This window comes from Anastrepha ludens, chromosome 2 (genome assembly GCF_028408465.1).
Source record: "Anastrepha ludens isolate Willacy chromosome 2, idAnaLude1.1, whole genome shotgun sequence".
In the NCBI taxonomy this organism is placed as follows: Eukaryota; Metazoa; Arthropoda; class Insecta; order Diptera; family Tephritidae; genus Anastrepha; species Anastrepha ludens.
The window spans coordinates 20,800,592-20,822,259 of NC_071498.1; the positions used below are offsets into that span (position 1 = coordinate 20,800,592).

The 21,668-nt window shown below is 35.8% G+C and overlaps 2 protein-coding genes across 5 annotated transcripts; both read left to right on the top strand.

Moving 5' to 3' along the window:
- The first annotated feature begins 2,011 nt into the window (after window positions 1–2,011).
- Window positions 2,012–5,419, top strand: LOC128856780 (uncharacterized). 3 transcript variants are annotated; one of them, XM_054092122.1, is made up of 15 exons: window positions 2,012–2,293; window positions 2,371–2,698; window positions 2,772–2,829; window positions 2,891–2,943; window positions 3,014–3,067; window positions 3,138–3,226; window positions 3,289–3,432; window positions 3,498–3,660; window positions 3,729–3,880; window positions 3,966–4,018; window positions 4,226–4,383; window positions 4,437–4,504; window positions 4,563–4,736; window positions 4,809–4,965; window positions 5,232–5,419. In XM_054092122.1, the coding sequence occupies exons 1-15, from the start codon at window positions 2,144–2,146 to the stop codon at window positions 5,339–5,341; spliced, it is 1,911 nt and encodes a 636-aa protein (XP_053948097.1). In that variant the 5' UTR covers window positions 2,012–2,143; the 3' UTR covers window positions 5,342–5,419. The 3 variants fall into 3 exon arrangements, with proteins under 3 accessions (XP_053948097.1, XP_053948078.1, XP_053948086.1); XM_054092103.1 differs by having other exon boundaries at window positions 2,024–2,293; window positions 5,229–5,419; XM_054092111.1 differs by having other exon boundaries at window positions 2,027–2,293; window positions 3,501–3,660; window positions 5,229–5,419.
- A 4,641-nt stretch (window positions 5,420–10,060) lies between these two features.
- LOC128864623 (zinc finger protein Xfin) lies at window positions 10,061–19,946 on the top strand. 2 transcript variants are annotated; one of them, XM_054104395.1, is made up of 9 exons: window positions 10,061–10,340; window positions 10,425–10,836; window positions 10,900–11,005; window positions 11,074–11,339; window positions 15,052–15,145; window positions 15,215–17,163; window positions 17,225–17,892; window positions 17,944–18,528; window positions 18,588–19,946. In XM_054104395.1, the coding sequence occupies exons 1-9, from the start codon at window positions 10,206–10,208 to the stop codon at window positions 19,479–19,481; spliced, it is 5,109 nt and encodes a 1,702-aa protein (XP_053960370.1). In that variant the 5' UTR covers window positions 10,061–10,205; the 3' UTR covers window positions 19,482–19,946. The 2 variants fall into 2 exon arrangements, with proteins under 2 accessions (XP_053960370.1, XP_053960360.1); XM_054104385.1 differs by having other exon boundaries at window positions 10,062–10,340; window positions 10,897–11,005.
- The last annotated feature ends 1,722 nt before the right edge of the window (window positions 19,947–21,668 follow it).

Genomic DNA, 21,668 nt, shown 5'->3' on the forward strand with positions numbered 1-21,668 from the left:
CATTTGTATATAAATTCACATACTTGTATTTGCATATGCCTTCTTCCTGTGTGCATGGTAATGAACCATTTCTCTCTTGAGAATAGGACGATGATAGAAAAAGTAGAAAATGAAAGGGAGTGTTTCGAGTGTAAAGTGTCTTGAAAAAGGCAAATCGATGATGGTGCCTCTTAGTGTTGTTGACTTATTAACGTCTGATGCAAAATCGAAATTGAAGGTATCTTTCATGAATTTGATAAATTTTTCGTCATTTTTCACGTTTGTGTAAATGTAATTTGACCTATTCCATTGCAATTCCATTTACTTCCTTCTCTATATCCATACAAAATATCTATCAAACAAATAAAATTAAAATTTTGTTTTGAAAATTGCAACCATTCCATCAATATTTTCTTATGACGTTGTCACGTTAAACTATCGTCAGTAAACCGACTTTACAGACAACCTCTTTTTTTTATCTAAGGTATTTGGGTGAATGTGCTGTAGTCTTTTATTGACAATTACAGAACTACTCGAAAATTTAAAACTTATTTCCAGTGCAATGGAATGTAAACTTATAACTAAAAACTAACAGCCATATATGTATGTATAAAGATAGCAATAATACATTCACATCCATATAAGTCGATGATTTACTTTTTCGTGCTTAATAATATGTTCACATATGCATTCTTCTTCTTAATTGGCGCGATAACCGCTTACGCGATTTTGGCCGAGTTTAACATAACGCGCCAGTCGTTTCTTTCTCGTGCTAACCGGCGTCAATTGGACACACCAAGTGATCCTTCCTCTTCCTCTGCTACCACCAGCTGGTATCGCATCGAATACTTTCAAAGCCGGATCGTTTGTATCCATTCGGACGACATGACCCAGCTAACGTAGCCGCTGGATCTTTATTCGCTGCGCTATGTCTATGTCGTCGTAAAGGTCATACAGCTCATCGTCTGCGATATTCGCCGTTGCCAACGTGCAAAGGTCCAAAAATCTTCCTCAGAATCTCACATATGCATTAATCACCTATAAATCCACCAAATTAATCTACCCGTTCACATATGGCAGATTGCCTGCAAAATTGACAATCAGCTTTCAATACTGCTTTGAGAGGGTTTTCTTCATAGAAATTAATATTTTTGTGGAAATTTCGGTGTTTTTTGGTTTCTTTAGTTATTATTAACGATATGAAGAAAATTCAAGTAGAAGGAATAGCTAATTTAATTGCACAATTGGCTGCTAATAATAAACAGTTGGAGGAAATCTGTATGCGACGCTTACTGAGGTTGCAAAAAATTATGGCAGCAATCGCATGGGATATTCTATACTACATTTTATAATAAGTAATAAGAGGACAAAACGTTTATGGAAACTCGCTTTTTTCTGTCAAATGAGTCCATAATTAATGATATTTAACAACAATTTTATTTGATGTATGTTTACAGACCTGTTTTCTTTGCCGGCATTCATTTCATTTAGTTTTTATTTTGATGTTTCTCCTTATGTGTATTCGTAATAATAATTATCGATAACACAGAAAAAACAGGGTTGCATGCCGAAAAGTATCGGTATTATTCGGGATTATTTTATAATCTCAGATTTTGGGAGAGAAATTGTGTATGGGAAATCACGCTTTTTAATTACGGACTGTGAGTTAAGCGCGAAAAAGTAAATCATCTACTTATATATGAACGTATTATTAGGCTTGTCTTTCATGCTCATTTATCCTTTCTTTAAAAATCGTAAAATTTTTATATTAAAATCAAATGTTTTCATTAAAAGTATTCAAAAATTTAATAATTTTTGTTTAAAAGCATAAATTTGTCGACCACTAGCGGCATTAGAGAGCATTACCTTCATTTGTATTTTTTAGATACTTCCTCAATATTACAATAACATCCACTCGCGCAGATTTAATTATCAATTTAATTCTTTTGTTTTTTGCAGAAAAGAAATATTTGATTTCTGCAAAGTTCGAGTGATGTGGCTGTTCGAGTGGTTTGGCGGTTTAGAGATGTACAAAGAAAACAAAAGTGAAAAAAGATCGATGCATCGATAGTGTCATCGATGTTTTCTCCACCCCTAACAACCGAGGAATTGAAGAAATACTAGTGTTTACGAAAAAAAGAGAAATATACGTATAATTTAGAAAATGTTGTATATTAATAAAAACGTGCAGTTGCGATGCCGTACTTGTTTAGATACCACTGAAAATAACTTCCACTCATTGAACGGCAAACTTGTAAAGGACAACTTACGAAAATCTATGGCGGATTTTCTATGGGAGATATCAAAATTAGATGTGCGTATTGTTTTTACAGCTGCCGTACTTCTAGTTTCTAAGCATAAAATATATACTGTAATTCTAACAATCCCCAGACTGTTTCGGAAACTGCGAAAAAGTTACCACAACAGATTTGCGACAGCTGTTTACGAAAATTGAAAGTAGCGTTTTCATTTGTAATACAAGTACAGCAAGTGAACAAGGACATGTTGACTGCTTTGGGCCCAAACAACGTCACAGATATAATTGAGAATAGTGATGAAGACACACCAGAAAATGCAATTGAAAGTGAAATTGAAAGTGAAATTGAGAGTGAAATTGAGATTGTGGAAAACAAAGTAATGGATATTGACTCTAATATTCCTTGTCATACTAAAGAATGTTTTATTGATTGCAATACTCCATTTAAGAACTATCACGAAGGTAGGTCGCAAATTATTGGAAATTATATACATATTAAAATAAATTATATTCTATTAAATACATCTTATTTTAGATCCTTTATTAATTTCGCAATCGAATAAACAGAAGACGGAAAACAGAAAAGATGAAAGGTAAGTTTTCTATTGACTTCAAATATTACTTACTTTTATTAATATATGCACTTCATTCAAGTCGTAAATATTATACAGAAGATCCCGGTGAATTTACCACATCAGTAAAAAAAGGTAACGCATACTTTTAAAAGTTCATGAAGCGATGCTGCGTTTTATTAAAATACAATTTTTTTCCCAATAGATAATGCAGAAAAGAGAAGCAACCCAAGAACTTGCGATAATGAATGTCACAGTGGTATTTATATATGTTTAGTGTCTCCCCGTTTCTATGTATATAAATGTATCCACTTTTTATTAATCTATAGAAATGAAATCCATGCTCCAAGAGTTGATGACTCTACAGAAACAAATTAATATAAGAGTTAAAGGTGTTATGCCCGATAGCGGCATTGATGTGAGACTTTATATTAATTATAATCGAAATTTATCTAGATAATTATTATTATAATCTTATAGTTACCCAACCACGAAAAAAATGTACAGGAATACGAATTGTGTGAACTCAAAGAATCTGTCCGCAGTTGGTTCCCAATATCGTCTATCGACGAAGTCCTTGAAGTTGAGCGAAAAATAAAAAGTCATGGATATGCCGAGGATGTGGTAAGGAATATAAGAGCCAATTATAATATTTATTAGTTTAAATTTGCATTATTCTTTATCGAAAGCAGATTACTTGTATAAAAAATATAAAAACTTTAGAGGGCTACGGTGTTGACAATGTTTTACGCTTTGTCTTTAAAGAAGATCTAATAGTACAACTAAACCTAGAGGGGCGGCAGGACAAGATGTCGCTTATTAAATTCGAATCGCTTTTGAAATGTATTCATGGTAAGATAGTTTAAAGTAACTCGTTTCTGAAAAATTAAAATTATAAAAATGTTTGTATTGTTTTACAGAAGTTTTCCCTGATTTACCATCATGCGAATTTTTCAAATTAGTACGCAAATATGTTACAATGTGCGATAATAGAAATAAGCAGAAAAAACAAAAGTTAAAGAAAAAACACAAATCAAAGGAAAAAGGCAGTGAATCTGACGATGAAATTACAGTAAGTTTAAATATTTCAATACGGGCAGCACAAAAGTTATCAGTTCTGAAAAAATATATATATACGATTACATATTGTCATACAGATATCTGACGAGGATGTCACGCTGGATCATACATTTGAAACCAATATTAAAAGGTAGTTATATTTTTTCTTTATAAAACTTGAAAAATCAATTATGGAATATAGTTGCAATTTATTGCGAAGCAAGCATTTTGTTTTCGGCTAATTTTTAACTAAAATAACCTGTAAAAAAAATATTCCGCTCATGTCGTGGCAAAAATGTTGAATATGTCTATTAAAGAAATGCTATAAGGAATTCTAATCTATGTAATTATATTCAAGTGAGGAATTCTGTAATGAAATTATTAATGAAGACACATTTGCATCAGACGCAGAATTGAATGATGATGAGCAATTAAGAGTATCAAAGTGCCCAATTGAGCCTGCACAGTATACTAAACGAAGTAGGATGAGCACGAAAGCAGCTTCTCCACACAAACGTAAGAAACTAGATTATGTACATTTATTGGGAATATATGGCTATTTTTCCTAGAAAAGAAATGTTTACCGGTGACGCTTGTTGACAGTCCTGACAATGTAAAGAGCCATATCGTCGACAAGGTGAAGTCACTTTAAACACTTTTTAATTGTCTTGTTTTTAAATAAATATATGCTTTAGTTTTCCAGAAGTTCAAACCGATCAAAAAATGAGGTCGAGTTACAGGGCACCAACAACGTGGAAACCAAACTACAAAATCTTTATGAAGTCTCCTCTTTGTTTCCTATAGCAACGCTCGAAAAAGTGCAAGAAGTTGAGGAAATTCTTAAAGACTCTGACTACGCTGAGCGAGTTGTAAGAATTATAGTTTATACATTATACATAGTACATTTAGCTGTTTTTAATGATTATTTCTTTAATTCGCAGAGTCGGCACTTGAGTATAATAAAGAAAATTAAAGGCGAGGTTGAAACGGTTCTACGTTGCATTTTCACAGACGAAGTCATTGAAAACTTTAATTTTGATGGGCTCAAAGGAAGACGCGCTCTGAATAATTTGCGTCTTGTTTCACATTACCTTTATAGTAAGTGCACATTATCTTTCATAAAATATGTGTCTATTTTTATACCCAATGCTAACTCTTATGAGGAGATTATAATGTTGTTGGCGTATTTTATTCGGGAATTACGTATTTAGAAAACTAAATCGGATACTACTAAAATATTAACCAACAAATGTAATCATTGGGTATAACAATATCGGTTGCGTCTATCGCTACACATAAACTATATACCTTTTAAGCTTCTATTTTCTTTAATTACTTTAAATTAATTTATGTGCTTTCAGAAGTATTCCCAGGTATTAACAGGTTGGAGTTTGCAAAAAAAGTACGTCGATATATTTTCATGAGTCACAGAAGGGTTAGTTTGAAATCAAAATCAAATCGGTCTAAGATCTAAGGGTATATTTAACATTGAATACATTTTCGGAACTGTATTTATTAACATAAAATAAAACGAACGTTTTTTGTAAAGTTAGCGAAGAATGTTGTACTCCACAAACTTGTTTTGATTGAAATCTTTAGTGATGAAAAGCCCGTGTAAAATATATCTGCGATAACTGTTTCGCTTGCGATGAGTTAGAAGGCTAAACGAGTGTTTACAAGCGACGATTTTTGTAATGTTGGTAAATAGTGCAATTCGGCGGCCGCTGTAGTCGCATGATGGTGCGTGACTACCATTCGGAAGACATAATAGACCCCTATTACGAGTTGCATTCGATCTTCGATATTCGTTCGTTGTCGAAGATCGAAAGTCGAATGTCAATTTGGTATTATGAGCGGTGCATGTCGAATTTTCGTTGTATACCGAATTTAGAGTCGAATGCAATTTTGCTTTCGATTGTGTAGCGTGTAACTTGTTAAAATGTAAGTTGTTTGCGATTATTTATTGTTTTATAGTAACCAAATAATAAATATATACTAATTTTGTTAATATTATGCAGGAATATGTTAATATATGTTAATATTTTGGGAGGAATTTACAACGGAGCTGAATTGCTTGGGACCACCAGTTAGAACGGCAGCAAAATGGATTAAGGTTAATAATGTTTTTTTTTGTGATGTTTATAGAAATACATTTTTATTTTCCCTTGGCAGGTATGGGCTGAAATACGTAGAGGAACTGAAATATATATTTTTTTCGAATGACGAATAATTGAATAAAGAAAATTTATAACAAAAATAAAACAGAAACTGTGGCGTAAAGGTTTCTATTTAATACCTTTTAGATTTTTCTATAATATTCTAAGAATTTCATTTCTTATGTTTTCTGCTTCTCCGTTATTTGGCTCCACTTCAATATCTTCAGCATCATCGTTGAGGGTCTCATCGGATAACTCTTCATCCGGAAGTTGAACATTATAAAACAAGCAAATGTTGTGCAAAGCTGCACACACATTTATAATTTGTGTTGCTTTTTTTGGAGAATAGTGAAGAGCTCTTGGCTCGGGTGCACTGCTGCAACTGGTTTTTTGTACTGGACAGTAGGTTCATAAACGCCTCTTTAGATAATCTAAAGTTCTTTAAAAAACTGTAAGGAAATTTCTGTAATATTATGTACGTCAACACATTTTGAAAATACTAAACTTGCTCAGTGGAAGCCATTTCAAGGGGGTTGGATGCGCCCCTCAGCTGTTTTCTACATCTAGCTAGTTCCACTAATCTTTCATCGAGCGTTGAATCGTCGAACCACAACTCCGTTGTACTCATTTCACAAAAAATACTTTTTTTAACTTTTAAAATTGTTGTTAGCAAAGAATTTCAACACAATCGGTTTTTCTTTTATTTTGATTTGCTGTATCAGCTGAGAAAAATTATCTATTGTAAATGCGTCGAGCGATCGAAATTCACAATAGTCCTATTCTTCAACGAATGAGCACCATCAAGAATGATAGAAACAAGATTGCGCCCATCAGAGCGTACGTGACGTCACGTTTGCTGAGTTGTGCAGTATTGCCAACCATTTGCTCTTCGCAATAAATTTAGTGCTTTTTTATACCGAAAATGCGAAAATTTTGAAGTTTCGTGTTTGTTTCTTTTTGCGTTTAATTTAAAGCTACCGAAACTGTAAGTTTTAAAAACTACACATTATATACATTACCCATTTCGAACATTAGTTGGTTTTCAATGCTATCACTAGTAAAATGCTTCATACATATAAAGCTCGTTTTTGGATTGAAGGCATTTCCTCGCCGGCAGAAATGCATCCACTGTTTGCAGAGCGCCTCATCCTTTGGAAATATAAAAAGCTTATATCACACGCCTTATTGAGGTTCTTACTAGCACAATTTTTCACTGCACATTTCATGTTTTCTTATTTTTCACTTATACGAGTACACTTTCACGTTTGTTACCGTTTGTTCTTATTAACGCACATTTCAAAGAAGAAACGAATATTCATAAACATCAACAATAACCGCAATCATGGGCAATGTGACCACATCTCTGAGAAGATTTTAGTGCTAATGAAAATTTTTTTACTCTTATAAAATTTGATAATTTGAAAGTGCAAATTTAATTTTTGGCTCCATTTAAGAATATGCCTAAATATTAAATGCCCCTCTCCCAACTCTTCTTAAGATTGAAAACCTTTTTACACATTTTAAAAAGTCTTTGAATTTATTGAATGCGAATTAAAACCATAGAGGTGTAATCGTTACTCCCGGTCATCAATCCTTAGTGAGACATAGAACATTAAGAGTTATATTCGTTGTAAAAATAAACAAGAAAATACCAGAAAATACTAAAGAAACCATACTGACATTTTTACAAAAAGAGTACCTTATCTAGATACATAACTTCAAATATAGCAAAAAAGTCGTTCCCTTAACAAAATAGTCTCACTTAGCAAAAAAAAACTCATCAGTTAAATTGTACATAAGCATAACACATTTATTTAAAAAAACGCACATTTTAAAGACAATTTGTCACGCATACAAAGTTCTTTAAGTGATTCAATAAAAATTTGTTGGGTTATTTTCTTTGAATGGGCATTTTAGTGCGTTTTTATATCCAAAGCTAGGCAACACTGCAGTAGCGAGAGAGAGATTTGACTGCCGAAAGCAGAAGAACACCAACAACACCTGCACTCGCGGGCAATGCAACCAGATGTTAAAAAAAAGTAAAGCTAAATAAATCTGAGTGAATTATTTAAATAATTATTAAAAAATGTATATTTTACAAAATTATAAACATGACATTTTAATTAGAACAGCTAGAAAAATGTCATGAAGAAAGAACTAAAACTCCGAGACAAAAAATAATGAAAATAACAAAAAAAAAATGCTAAATCAAGTTACGAAAATGGTAATCTGGCCATACTGGAGCTAAAATCACGTAACTAGTTGTCAAATTCGCTGAGCGCAAAGTAACGGGACCACGATAGGCGCCATCTCATTATTCTTTCCATCATGGAGCACAATAATACCAAATGAAAATTCGTTCGATCAGCACTTTCGACTACAGTCGAAGATCAAATGTTGCTCATAATAGGGGCCATAGTTTCGAGTGATGAATAATTTTATGGCGTTAACGAACGCCTACTTGCAAAAATTATGAATAAAAATGAAATCATCTATCTCAAAGCGAACGTTCGCTTCATCGGCCACACGATTTGTTCTTGTGTTGGCAATGTGCAAAACATATTGAACAGGCAGTAGTAGAGCAAGCATTTGACCTCGAGAATGTCTAAATCTATAAGCAATGATTGACGGTGATAATTTGGGATATAAGATTACGCCTTGCGAGTTCGCTGTGACGTCCTCTCTGCAGATAAACAAAATGGTAAAAATTTAGTTATTTGTGAAAAATTTGTTGTCTTCCGTAATTTTTATTGAAAATTTATCGAAATCAGCTGTCAACTCTACACGTAAGAGTAAACCGAAACAAAATTAGCAAACATTGAAATATGAGTATATACATGTATGAAACACTTAATAATGACCAGAAAATACAATGTTAAATTTTAGTAATGGAAACAGACGAAGATATTGTGGAAAAATTAATTATTCGAGGAGGTTGCTGAACACCTCAACACTTGTGGAGGAGACCAAATTGTCCACCGCCATAAAGAGCAGTTGCAGGTATTGAAGTAGCTGCATCTTCTAAGAACTCTAATTAACCTTTGAAGTTTGGATCGGGAAGAAAGTTGGCCCTTTGAAAAGCTTATATGAAGTTGTGAATATTTTTGTAAAATATCTTATAAGAGATATTTTAGACTCGAATTCATTCCTTCCGGAAGACAAACTGGCAGCGCGCTGATCAACTTTCATTTAAAAATAGTTTTCGGATGAGCAGAAAACTTGTATGCATTGTGAAGCAAAGGGAAGTCTTAGTTTTAAGTTATTTTTTCTCAATCACCGACATTCACAGCAAATATATATGTATGTAATCCTTTAACTACTATTTGGCGCATAGGGCGTCAACCACTCCTCTTCGCCAATGCGCATGGTTTTGTGCCAGGAATCTTAGCTCGTTCCGCGATAATCCGAGAGACTTCATTTCAGCTTCTGTTAAGAGCCGCTAGGTGGTATGCGGTCTTGTCAATTCCTCTACCAGTTTGTTGAAATGGATTCCAGCGCTGCGCTTGTTTAGCTACTTAGTCTTCATATTTCCTTAACGTTTGGCGAATCCATTGTCATAGCACAGGAAATAGTAATAAAAAAAGCAAAGAACAAGAATGAGACATTCGGCCGAGGACTGTTACTTCAACAACTGCTGAAACAACCATAATAACATAGTTAATTACGAATCCGCAGTGGAAGCAGGGTGATTCGCAAATTACTAAGAATTACGTATCGTGGGAATCAAGGTGGATTTAATAAGGTGACAGCATTCACCCAGCTGAATTTTTCGCCGTAGGTATGGCTTACGTCAAAATGATATGCTTTGTTTGTATGTATTGGTATGTTTACATTCGTATGTTTACATTTGCTTGCTGATTTTGACATGATGCTTGCACTAAACGCAACAACAAATACATGTAGGGTTTTACTTATATGTGTTTGCTGTCACCTGTAATAAATTCGCCTTGGTGGGAATATAGCATTAACTTGTGTCTTATATCGATATTTTAGTAACATCGATATTTAGTGCATCGCCGGTCATCGAGCATTTCTAAGTGAAATTATTTGCAATGACATTCGAATAATCGGTTTTATCATACGTATAAATTTTTCATTTAGCAAAAGCTGATATTCTATTGTATCAATGTGTCGGAAAATTCCATAAATTTCCAGTTGTATTTTATATAAATACTACAAATAATGGTTTCATACCAATGTCGTACATGTCGTGAGACAAATGTTGGCAACTTCTACTCATTAGCAGAACTTTTGGATGAGGAGCGCTACCCAAAGAAAACACTAGGAGACTTTCTATGGGACATCGCAAAAATTAACGTAGCTAAATACTTGAAAATACTTATACTTACATTTGATACTGAATATTTTTTTATTCAAACCATTTATCTTATATGTAAACAGAATAAGAGCGAGGATGCTCGGCGTCTGCCCCAGCAAATTTGCGGAGGTTGCTCAAGGAAACTTAAAAATACATATTCTTTTGTGTTGCAAGCACAGGTGGCAAATAAAAAGTTATTTGCTAGTTTATATGTCGAAAGCCTTACCTCTAACGCTGGTAAAGACTTGGCAGGCAAAAATAATGATTGTCTATTGGAGGCTCCTATTGATATACCAATGCGGCAAACGGAAATTAAAAAAGAAGCTGATTTCGTAGGCGAGGAAGTCACTGAATGCAGTGAAGACTTAACTGACATAAATACAAACGAATGTGATAGGGAAGGAAAAAGCAGCAATGAAGTTGTTCAATTCGTAAAGGAAGAAATGCAAATTGATTTAAATCAGGATGAACCGGATGCTGAGAGTGTTAGCACAGGTATATTTTTTGTTTCTTTTTAAGTAATAAAATTTAGGAACTTGTTTCCAAATACAATAGAAGAAAGCATAGGACTCGATCCTATAACCACCGTGGAAACTACCTGGCACAGTGAGAAGACAGGAAATGATCTGTTTGAAAATCGGAGTGACCTAGACACTAGCAAGAGGTAGTTACTACATTTGTATATATAGTCATACTTTTGTATTTGTATTTATAAATCCGTTTGCGTTTTAGTGAAACTCCTCCTTTAAAACGACGTCGTGGAAGACCACAATCTGCGATTACATTTGAATATACCTTCTGTGAAGGAGATGGTAGATATTATTGCAATAAATGCGAGAAGAATTTTGCCTGGAAAAAAGATGCAGAGCGCCATATGAAAATACATTTAGGAATTTTTCCATATGAATGCGCACAATGCAATAAACGTTTTCAGCGAAAGGATAAATTTAACAAACACATGAAGTTGCATTCCAAACAAGAAATCGCGATTAGTACAGGTAAGAATATATGGTTGTCTAGAGAGTAATTTTATAACACATACACTGAAGAGCAAAACTGTAACAAAATGTAATACTTTCTATTTCAACACAGTTTTTTTTTAGACATGTTTTAACAAATCAAATATTTTTTTTGCATAACTTTATTGGCATGTATGTACTCTCTCTCTCAAACCGGTTTGGTGTCAATGCAACAACAACAACACTAGTAGCAAGCAATAATGCAAATAAAGACAAATGTTACAGTTTTGCACTCACTCTTAATTTTCAAATTTTCCGTTATTTTTCTCGTAATTATATATTTGGTGGATTTTTAATTATTATAAACGTGACCGTGAATAAGACAAAATGTTAAATCGGGAAGTACAACGCCAAATAATTGATTTGCTGAAGAAGGGCGAGTCTATAAGAGAAATAGCTAAAAAATTCGAAGTGAGCCACATGGCTGTGCAAAGGCTGCGGAAAAATGTACCAGACGCTGTTCCCAGTAACAAAGGAGGCCGGCCAAGGAAGATAAGCGCCCGCGATGCCCGCCATCTGGCAAATTTGGTAACAAGCAGCAAGGCGGTCACTCCCAAAGAAGCACTAAAGATGCTGGATATTGATGCCAGTCAGTGGACAGCCAGGCGCAGCCTGTCAAAACTGGGGCTAAAGGCAGCGGAGAAGAAAACCAAGCCAATGCTGAAAAAGAGATGTGCGGTTGAGGCGGGATTTTGTTGCGGCTCACCAAAGCTGGACAGTTGAAGATTGGGATCAGGTACGTCTTTATAAATGGATTATAAAAGACCTTTTTTCATAAAATTTCAAAACGATTGCAGGTTATTTGGTCTGATGAAACCAAAATCAATCGATTTCAGTCAGATGTTGTTGTTGTTGTAGCAGCATAAACATTCCCCATACTTACATACGGCGAATGCTGCTGGAGTGACAGTCCTTGACCGGATATAGATCCGGGTCGTTTCAGTAACGTAGAACCGACTGTCGTGGAAACGATTTCAGTCAGATGGTCGGGCCTGGTATTGGGTTAAAGACCCAAATGCAGTCCAGCCACATCACATCAAGCAGACAGTAAAACATGGTGGTGGCTCCATTATGGTGTGGGGCTGCATTTCCAAAAATGGTGTGGGTCCTTTAGTACGAATAGACGGTATAATGCGGAAAGAGGAATACCTGGCCATATTGCAACAAAATCTGCCGGGTGTAGTGGAAAGTATGGGTCTTGCTGCTGAAAAAGTAATTTTTCAGCAAGACAATGACCCTAAGCACACCGCACATGTTGTACGAAATTGGATGCAACGCCAAAAATTTCGTAACTTGAAGTGGTCTCCACAATCACCGGACATGAACCCAATCGAAAATTTATGGAGTCATGTAAAATTGAAGCTTGCCGAATATTCAAGTCCGCCCAGTGGAGTTAATGGGCTGTGGGAGCGAACACGCGATGTATGGGATGCTATTCCGACTGACTTTGTCTTGAGGTATACACGAAGTATGCCCAATCGTATCCACGAGCTGAAAAAATCCAAAGGATATTGGACATCTTATTAATATTTATTTTATTTATTGTAAAAAATAAAAAATGGGTTGAGTGCAAAACTGTAATATTTGTCTTTATTTGCATTATTGCTTGCTACTAGTGTTGTTGTTGTTGCATTGACACCAAACCGGTTTGAGAGAGAGAGTACATACATGCCAATAAAGTTATGCAAAAAAAATATTTGATTTGTTAAAACATGTCTAAAAAAAATGTGTTGAAATAGAAAGTATTACATTTTGTTACAGTCTTGCTCTTCAGTGTAGGTATTTGAATGAACTTTATTAACCTCTTGCGCTGGGATGATGTGCAATGCACGTCGACTTGTTATTTGCTTCAGACCGGCAATGACGTTCAATGCACGCCTGCTGAATTAACTGTAAAAAAGCATGTTGTTTAACTCAAAAAGCAAAACAAACTCCAAATTTTAAGAAATATTCAATTTCGAAATTTCGGCTGGACAGCCGAAGAAGAAATTCTATAATATGTTAATATTCCTGAATACCCAACACGCGGAAAGACTTCTTTAGATAACACACTATTGCGTTTGGAGGTAAAAGAGTGGGGAGATTTCCTAAGGAAAATTCGTTCTACACAAAGTAAACAAAAACCTCAACGAAGATGTCAGATTTGCGCGAAACTGAAAGGGAATGTAAGAAATGTCTCGTTGCACTGCACATTCCTGATTGCTATTAGATATATATACCACAATGAACAAAGTTATTAAAAACATTCTTTAAAATATTATTAACTTTATCTGCATTCACTTAAATATTGCGAGAAAATTACATTTCTTAAACACTCTCTGCTAAAAGCTTTAATAGCAATTATTCCAAGCAAGAACTCGTTATAAATTGGTTTACATGATACACGATATTTTTAAAATTTCGCGAATATATATACACATACTTATATTATTCTATCAGTGTAGAGAGTTTAGGTTATCTGAGCGATAAACCTGGTTGTTACAACATTCCGGTATGTTGCTTATCGCTGATTGGTTGACGTCACTTGAGGTGAATTTACAAAAAAACTGCGATTGTGTTGGTGTTATACGAAAAAAATTAACCAATGACAATTCTTTGCTATCTGAGCAACAACTAATTGGACGAGTGTGTGAACATGTGTGACGTTACCGTATAGATTTCGGCAGCCGAATCTTCAAGTGACGTGGCAGAGAAAGTTCCCCTCACAGTTTGTTTTTCACCATAGCTAAATAGCAAACCTGGTAATCTATCATCCTTGTGGAAAATGTTTATGCTATTACAACAAAAACAACAACAAGAACACCAACAACAACAACACATATTATAATACCGTTTTTTGAACTTATAAAATTTCCGAAAATTTCCTGGTAATTTATTATCTTTGTGAATAATGTGTATGCTGTTATAACAACAACAACAACATATATTATAGTACCCTTTTTAAGTAATTTGTGTATATTTTTAAGAACTTTTCGAAATTATTAGACTTTTTTTACGATTTGGTATTAACGGCGGCCGCCGTAGCCGAATGTGGATGCACGCCACAAATAGGAGGAGGAGCTCGGCCAAATACTCAAAAATGATGTACGCCCCAATTATATATATATTAGATTTTATAATTTTTGCAAGTATTGTGTTTCTTATGCCCCAAGTGATATTATTTGATGCTCAATCTGATGGCTTGCTTTATTTTGAGCCACAAATCATCAGCTAATAGAAGTAAATTTGTAGCAAACAGTTTGTTGTACTTGCATTTTGTTACTCAAAAAATCTCCAATGAAGAAATCCAAGATCTGAGTTCATGACGTCGAAGTTAGTTTATAATCTCAATATGAAGGTGTTACAATTTTTAAGAATTCCTCAATCTTAAATTCTAAGTTTAACCCTCCGTTGGGCACCTTTTTTAGAATCTTTAATTGGGCATACGGGTGTAGCCTTTTTTTGTCCTGTTCGAGGATCCTTTTTAAAATTTTATATCCATAAATCGATAAAAAATAAAATTTTAGGAAGCTACCTAGAAGCTCAAGTCGTTAGCTATAATAGATATATGCTAAATTCTCGTCCAAAGTCTGCTCATACCCGGGTGCCCAACGGGGGGTTGAACTTAAAAACCATCTATCGGTAATTTGCTACCGAACTTTTTAGACAACCCACGAGTTTCACAAACCTAAGAACAATACTTTTTATACAGGAGACGGCCTGCTAAACGTAGAATCAAGTTTGCAACTGGAAATAGAAGAGATTGAAACGAGTGACGATCAAAGCGAGGAAGACAGTGCTGAGCCGTAATAAAATAATTCACAAACACAATATCGACCTTTATTTAAATAATAACTTTTTTTTTAAATTAACAGCGCTTCGTCATCTGTACTCCCATCGAAACGACGACGTGGTAGAACAGTGTCTACAAAAAAATTGGAATTCACATTTTGCAACGATGACGGACGTTATCACTGTAATAGGTGTGATAAAGACTTTGCTTGGAAGAAAGATATTGAACGCCATGTAAAAAGTCATTTTGGCATTTTTCCATATGAGTGCATCAAGTGCAATCAACGTTTCCAGCGAAAGGACAAGTTCGCAGAACACTTGAAGAGCCATACAAGTCGTGAAGCAGGAACTAAACGGCCACGTTCAACACTGCGCGCTGAGTGGAACTTCGCGGAACGTCTTTATACAGATCTGCACTTCCGCTCGATCGAATGCAAACTCTGCACCGAAGCTATTCCGAACATAGGCGCATTACGACAGCACTTGCAAACTCATTATAAACCCGAAACTTTGTGTTTAGATGTTGAAGGTGAAGTAGTTAAAGAGCTGTTTCCTAATTCTAATTGCGATATAGGCAAAATTAAGGCGCAGATATGCAAAGACATTAAAGATCAGCGCTATGCGAAATATTATGCCATTGTTAATGCGTACGGTTATGAAATGGCGCTTAGCGATTCTGATTCAGAGTCCAATACGAGTGAGACTAAGTACGAATGTGAGTTGTGTCATGCAAAGTTTGCGCGCAAGTATCAATTATTTCAACATTCCAAGACAGAACATGCAGAAGAGAAACTGCCACATAAGTGCAACGTTTGCAAGTTGGAATTCGTTAGCGGAAAAATGTTTGAGTTACATTCACGCACCCAATGCAGAAATCGGGACAGAAAATATCAATGTCTCAAATGTCCGGGCAAGTTCGTGTGGTTACATAATCTTCAAGGGCACAAGTGCTCCAATCGCTTGAATGTGTATGTGCCCAAATGGCCAGATAAACGCAAACTCCATCTACTGCAGTGCAATTTTTGCGATAAAACATTCCGTTATGCAACCGACTTGAAGCGCCATCAAGAGACGCACAGCTTGAACAGCCGTTCCCATGTGTGCGCTATATGCAGTCAACCTTTTTTGAAAGCCGAGAACTTGCGTCAACATTTGCGGCAGGCTCACGACCAGATAAAACGTCGTATTGAATGCTGCCTATGTAGCGAAAAACTGAAAACCCTAGCTCAGCTGCGTACTCATTTGTCCCATCATTCGGATGGTTGGACGGATATCAGGTACACAGAGGGGAAGTATTTTAAGGTACATTGGCCGCAAGGTTGCCGGGGAAAAGAGGCGGAATTGGAACAGAGTATTGTGATCGATTTTGCCGGACAGAATTTGACGAATTATTATTCAGCTATGGATGAGAGTGGCAACGAGCTGGATTTAAATGACTCGGAGACGGATCTGGAGCTGGAAAGTGGTAACGCACCCAGTGAACAACTTTCAACTACTTCCTACACTTGCGACTTGTGCGCCGAAGTATTTTTCAGGAGAAAACGCATTCTACATCATCAGCACAGTGCACATGCGGAAGAGAAGCAACCATTTCCTCATGCTTGTAATCGTTGTGAAAAACGATATGTTTGCTCGGGCTTATTGGAACAACACTACAAACGCGATTGTGGTAACATTTATAAGCGTTTCGACTGCCAACGCTGTTCAGCGCGTTTTGTGTGGGAGGAAAATCTGCACCAACATATGCAACGCCAGCACATTGATCCGGAACAGCAAATAAGTCGTCAGCTTGCCAATAAACTGCAATGTGACCAATGCAATAAAGTGTTTGTTTGGCCAAAGGATCTAACGCGGCACAAGCGCATACACATGCCAGATGACGAGAAGTTCGAATGTCCATACTGCGAGCGCAAATTCTATCGGAAAGACCATTTACACACGCATCTGAAAGTGCACGGTGCTAGCGGCAACATGGCAGCAGCGACTACAACAGCAGCAGCTAGTAAGCGCGAGTTAAATCGTAAGGTGAATGGTAAGCAGTAAATGTTAAATATTTGCCTTGAAAAACATTTTAATATTACTATGTATGTTAGCTGTGGATCCGCACCTTTGCAAACCGAACGGCTGCAAATGTGTGCAATGCAAAATCTGTCTCTCCAAGCATACAAAAATAGCCGATCTGCGTGCTCATCTCCTAGAGCATCGTACTGACGTATCTTTGTCACAACACGTCACAACTGATTGGGAAATATCTATACTTTTCTATCCCGACGAGGCGCCGATGACCAAGGAGTCGCTGATGGTACGCATGAAAGCAGATATAAATGCCGGCCAGCTAGACCGATTTTACTCGATCACAAATGAATTGGGGCATGAGTTAAGTATTAGCGGCTCTGATACTGATGATACCGATTCGGATTCGGAACCTGACGAAGCATTGCATAATGTGACAGGCAATATTATACGCCACCCAAGACGCTCAACGTACAATTGCGATTTGTGCAGCGTCACATTTACGCGGAAGTATAAACTTTTTGCGCATCAAGCGAGTGAGCACAGTTGGGATGAAGCGCCGCATGTATGCCAGCATTGCCAAGCGCACTTCTTGTGCGACAAGCTGTTGCAGTCGCATTACCGCCACCAGTGCAAGAATTTGCTAAAGCGTTACGTATGCCGCAAATGCCCACAACGCTTTATGTGGAAGGAGAATCTTAAATTGCATTTGCGCACAATGCATCCTGATAGTGAGGAAGTGAAAAAGGTGAGATTGCTTGAGTTCTGTGAATTTTTTTAGATGGGCTTTTTTTTATAGGTTTTCGCACCCAGTTCATTTGATTGTGAGGAATGCTCAAGAAGCTTCCAGATGCAGAAGGATCTAACTCGCCATATGATGACACATCGCGCTGATGCCACCGTTTTCCCATGCCTCTGGTGTCCACGCAAATTTTACCGTAGAAGCAATTTGTATTTACACATTAAGCGACATGGCATAACATCACATCAGTTGAGTGCAGCTGCATCGCATATAACCGCCACCAAGGGGCCAAATGGAAAGAAGGAAATCAAGTGCCGAGTATGCAATGTAGATTTCAATAGTATGTCTGCCCTACGCACTCATTTGCGCCAAGAGACATCCACGATGCTTTCGACCCATCACAATTACAATTCTCAGCAGAATTATTCAATTTTGAATGAGTTTGGATACGAATTGGATATTGATGATTCAGAGACAGATGAGGATGACAACGAAAAAATTCCAGCCAAGGCATACAAGTGCCAAATGTGTGGATTGGTTTGCAAGCGGCGGTATGAGATGAGCCAGCATCAGTTATCGGTGCACAAGCATGAACATATAACGCTGAAATGTGACAAGTGCGTGTTTAGAACGGTTTCGAGTGTAAGTAAGAGACACCTTAAGATGTATAACATATTTAACCATACGTTTCCAACTTCCAGGATATCATGGAACATCATATGCGTACACAATGCAATAACACCGAAAAACTGCACCAATGCACGCAGTGCTCATATAAATTCATGTGGCCTGAAAATTTGGATATGCATATGAAATTGGTGCATCCACCATTGCCAGACGAGACGCTGACAAGTTCAGCCGCTTTAAATGAGGCCGTTTCCTCGGGCCGTATAGAGCCCGTGCCGCCTCAGGTATTCAATTGCGATAAGTGCGATCGTCGATATAATCGCAAAGACCGCTTATTCGCGCACATTAGAAAGATGCATGGCCCAGACAGTGATGCGCCAAGTTGTAGCATTAATGCAGCTAATCTGGCTTCAAGTATGTCAGCGAATGCCAAAAAAACCGGACCGAAAGAGAAAAAATTTCTCTGTGCTTTTTGCGGTCGCGCTGTGAGTTCATCATCTAACTTGATCGTTCATATGCGGCGCCACACTGGGGAAAAGCCTTTTCAATGTGAATTCTGCGATAAAGCGTTTCCCCGTTCCTCAGATTTAGCTTGTCATCGCCGTACCCACACAGGCGAAAAACCGCATCGTTGCACTGTTTGTGACAAATCCTTTTCACGCTCATACAAGTTGCACACACACATGCGCATACACTCTGGTGAAAGGCCGTACAAGTGCTCCTATTGTGAGAAGAGTTTTACTCAGTCTAATGATCTTGCACTGCATGTTCGCCGGCACACTGGCGAACGGCCGTATGTGTGTAATGTTTGCGGTGAGGGCTTCATTCAAGGAACGGCGTTGAAGAATCATCGTACTATTCGGGGACATTTCGAAACCGAGGAAATGCAGGGCATTTCGATGGAAGAAGAACAAGCAAGTAGCATGTTGCAATTGGACGAGCAGGGTAACAGTTTAATACAGTTGTAAGGAAAGTTAATTAAGTGGGGTGGTGTATCTTACATACATTCGAGTATGTATTTACATATATGATAAAATGCGAACCAAATCGTATTAATGTTAATTTCAATAGTAATCAATGTTAAGCTTTCTTATTCTGCTATTGAATTAAATAAAAGTTTAGTGTATTGGTGTATGAATAAATGGTTAATCTTAATATTATACTATAAATAGTAGAAGACCACTAAACTTCGCAGCCTTTGGCAATTGGGGTCGATGCATTTTGCATATGCGCTTACATACATACATCCGTCGAAAAAAAAAACCACGCAACCCTTGTGGTTATAAATTTTGACATTTAATTTTTTTAATTTATTATACACTTTTTTAAATTTATTATTGATTTTTTTTTTATTTATTATTAATTTGTTTTTTTATTTATTATTAATTTTTAAAATTTATTATTAAATAAATTAAATTTAATTCTTAAACTTATTATTAATTTCTTTAATTTATTATTTTTTTTTAATTTATTTATTTTTTTTTAAATTTATTATTATACATTTTTTTTAAATTTATTTTTAATATGATTTTAATTTATTATTTATTTTTGTTTTAATTATTATTAATTTTTTTTAATTTATTATTAATTTTTTTTATTTATTATTTATTATTAAATTGTTTTTTTTTTTTTTTAATTCATTATTAATTTGTTTTTTTAATTCGTTATTAATTTATTATTAATTTTGTTAAATTTAATTTTAACTCAAAGTTCCAAACTTTATACGAAATTCATCGAAATTTCTTAATTTAGTGCGTTTTACAGCCCATTCAATTTTAGCTTAATAAAGTAGCTGAGCGCCCTGATGTCTTGATGTTTTTCCGCAAATGAAGGGGCCTACACTTTTGCGCTCTATACGAACAACAGATGGTTTTTTATAAGGAGCTTTTTGTTGGCAGAAATACTATCAGAGATTTGCTATTGCCTGCCGTAGTATGATCGCTATTAGTGAAAACCTTTTCTATCACTTTGGTGTTTCGGGTCCATAGTGAGTTTTGCAACTCGAATACTACCGAACGACAAGGATGATAGATACGAGGTTTGCTCGTTAGGTATGGTGAAAAAAAATTTTTGGAGGGGAACTTTGGATTCTACGTCATTCGTTTTGTTTCACAAAATTTAGCTTTAGCTTAGTGAAACACAAACGAATGACGTCGGCATATCTGTCAAATTCGCTCAGAGCCGAGTAACGGTCTGCTAGGTAATACACCTCTAAAAAACTTTTCACCATGACAACTCATTCGGCTACTGCGGGCTTCTATCTGCTGAACTACAAATCGATTTAAACCGAAATGTCTCCATTAATTTTTTTTAGAAAACGAGCTATTCCAAGCCATTAAATAACCTGCATAATATGCAGAACACATCATCCGAGGATCATTGAACAGGTAGTAGCAGTGGGGTGGTAAAAATAACAATTCATGGTGTACATAATACTAAATGTGGCGCTTTCCGCAAACTGTTACAGTAGATTCTGTTTTTATGCGGTACATACGTTCCGCAAGAAGCAGCATAAAAAAAGCTACCAGTTCTATAGTAAAACTATAGATACGTTTCAAAAGTGCTAAGAACTGCATAAATCTGACCTAATGTAATAAAATCGCATAAAAAAGGGTACTAGTCCCATATTATAACTATAGATACGTTCCATAGACCGCATGAATCTGAAATAATTAAATAAAATCGCATAAACAAAAAATTGTATTTTTGAAAATTATATCTTTATTTAAGAAACGTCAGAATCGAAAAATAAATTTACATCGTCAGAAATAGAATCAGACAATACCCGCATGTTGCGCATTCGTTTAGGTTTTGGCGTAAAATCACTTCCGTCACTTGAGGAAATGTACACGTCTGATCTGGATGGTGATGCAGGCGGTTCCATACTTGTAGGGTTAGCATTTTTGATATAATCTGTGATGAGTTTTTGCTTAGCTGGTTTAGAATCTTGTTTATATGAACAATTCCCGAAAGGTCGACATGCATTTTTTAATTTAAAAAAAAAACGCATAAAAACAGAATCTACCGTACTTTATTTTTCGCGATTTTCAGAATTTCACATCAGCCACTACTTGAAGTAAACAAAGAAAAAGGAGAGAAGTTACTTGTTTGCAAATATTTAGTGAATTATTTAGTAAAATTGTGATTTTTAAATT

Bases quoted from the DNA above. Each gene is read 5' to 3' on its own strand.
- LOC128856780 (XM_054092103.1), top strand. From the start codon at position 2,144: ATGTTGTATATTAATAAAAACGTGCAGTTGCGATGCCGTACTTGTTTA. The intron at 2,294-2,370 runs GTGCGTATTGTT...AACAATCCCCAG, and splicing joins GGGAGATATCAAAATTAGAT to ACTGTTTCGGAAACTGCGAA. The intron at 3,227-3,288 runs GTGAGACTTTAT...ATAATCTTATAG, and splicing joins TGCCCGATAGCGGCATTGAT to TTACCCAACCACGAAAAAAA.
- LOC128864623 (XM_054104385.1), top strand. From the start codon at position 10,206: ATGGTTTCATACCAATGTCGTACATGTCGTGAGACAAATGTTGGCAAC. The intron at 10,837-10,896 runs GTATATTTTTTG...CAAATACAATAG, and splicing joins TGCTGAGAGTGTTAGCACAG to AAGAAAGCATAGGACTCGAT. The intron at 17,164-17,224 runs GTAAGCAGTAAA...TATGTATGTTAG, and splicing joins GTTAAATCGTAAGGTGAATG to CTGTGGATCCGCACCTTTGC.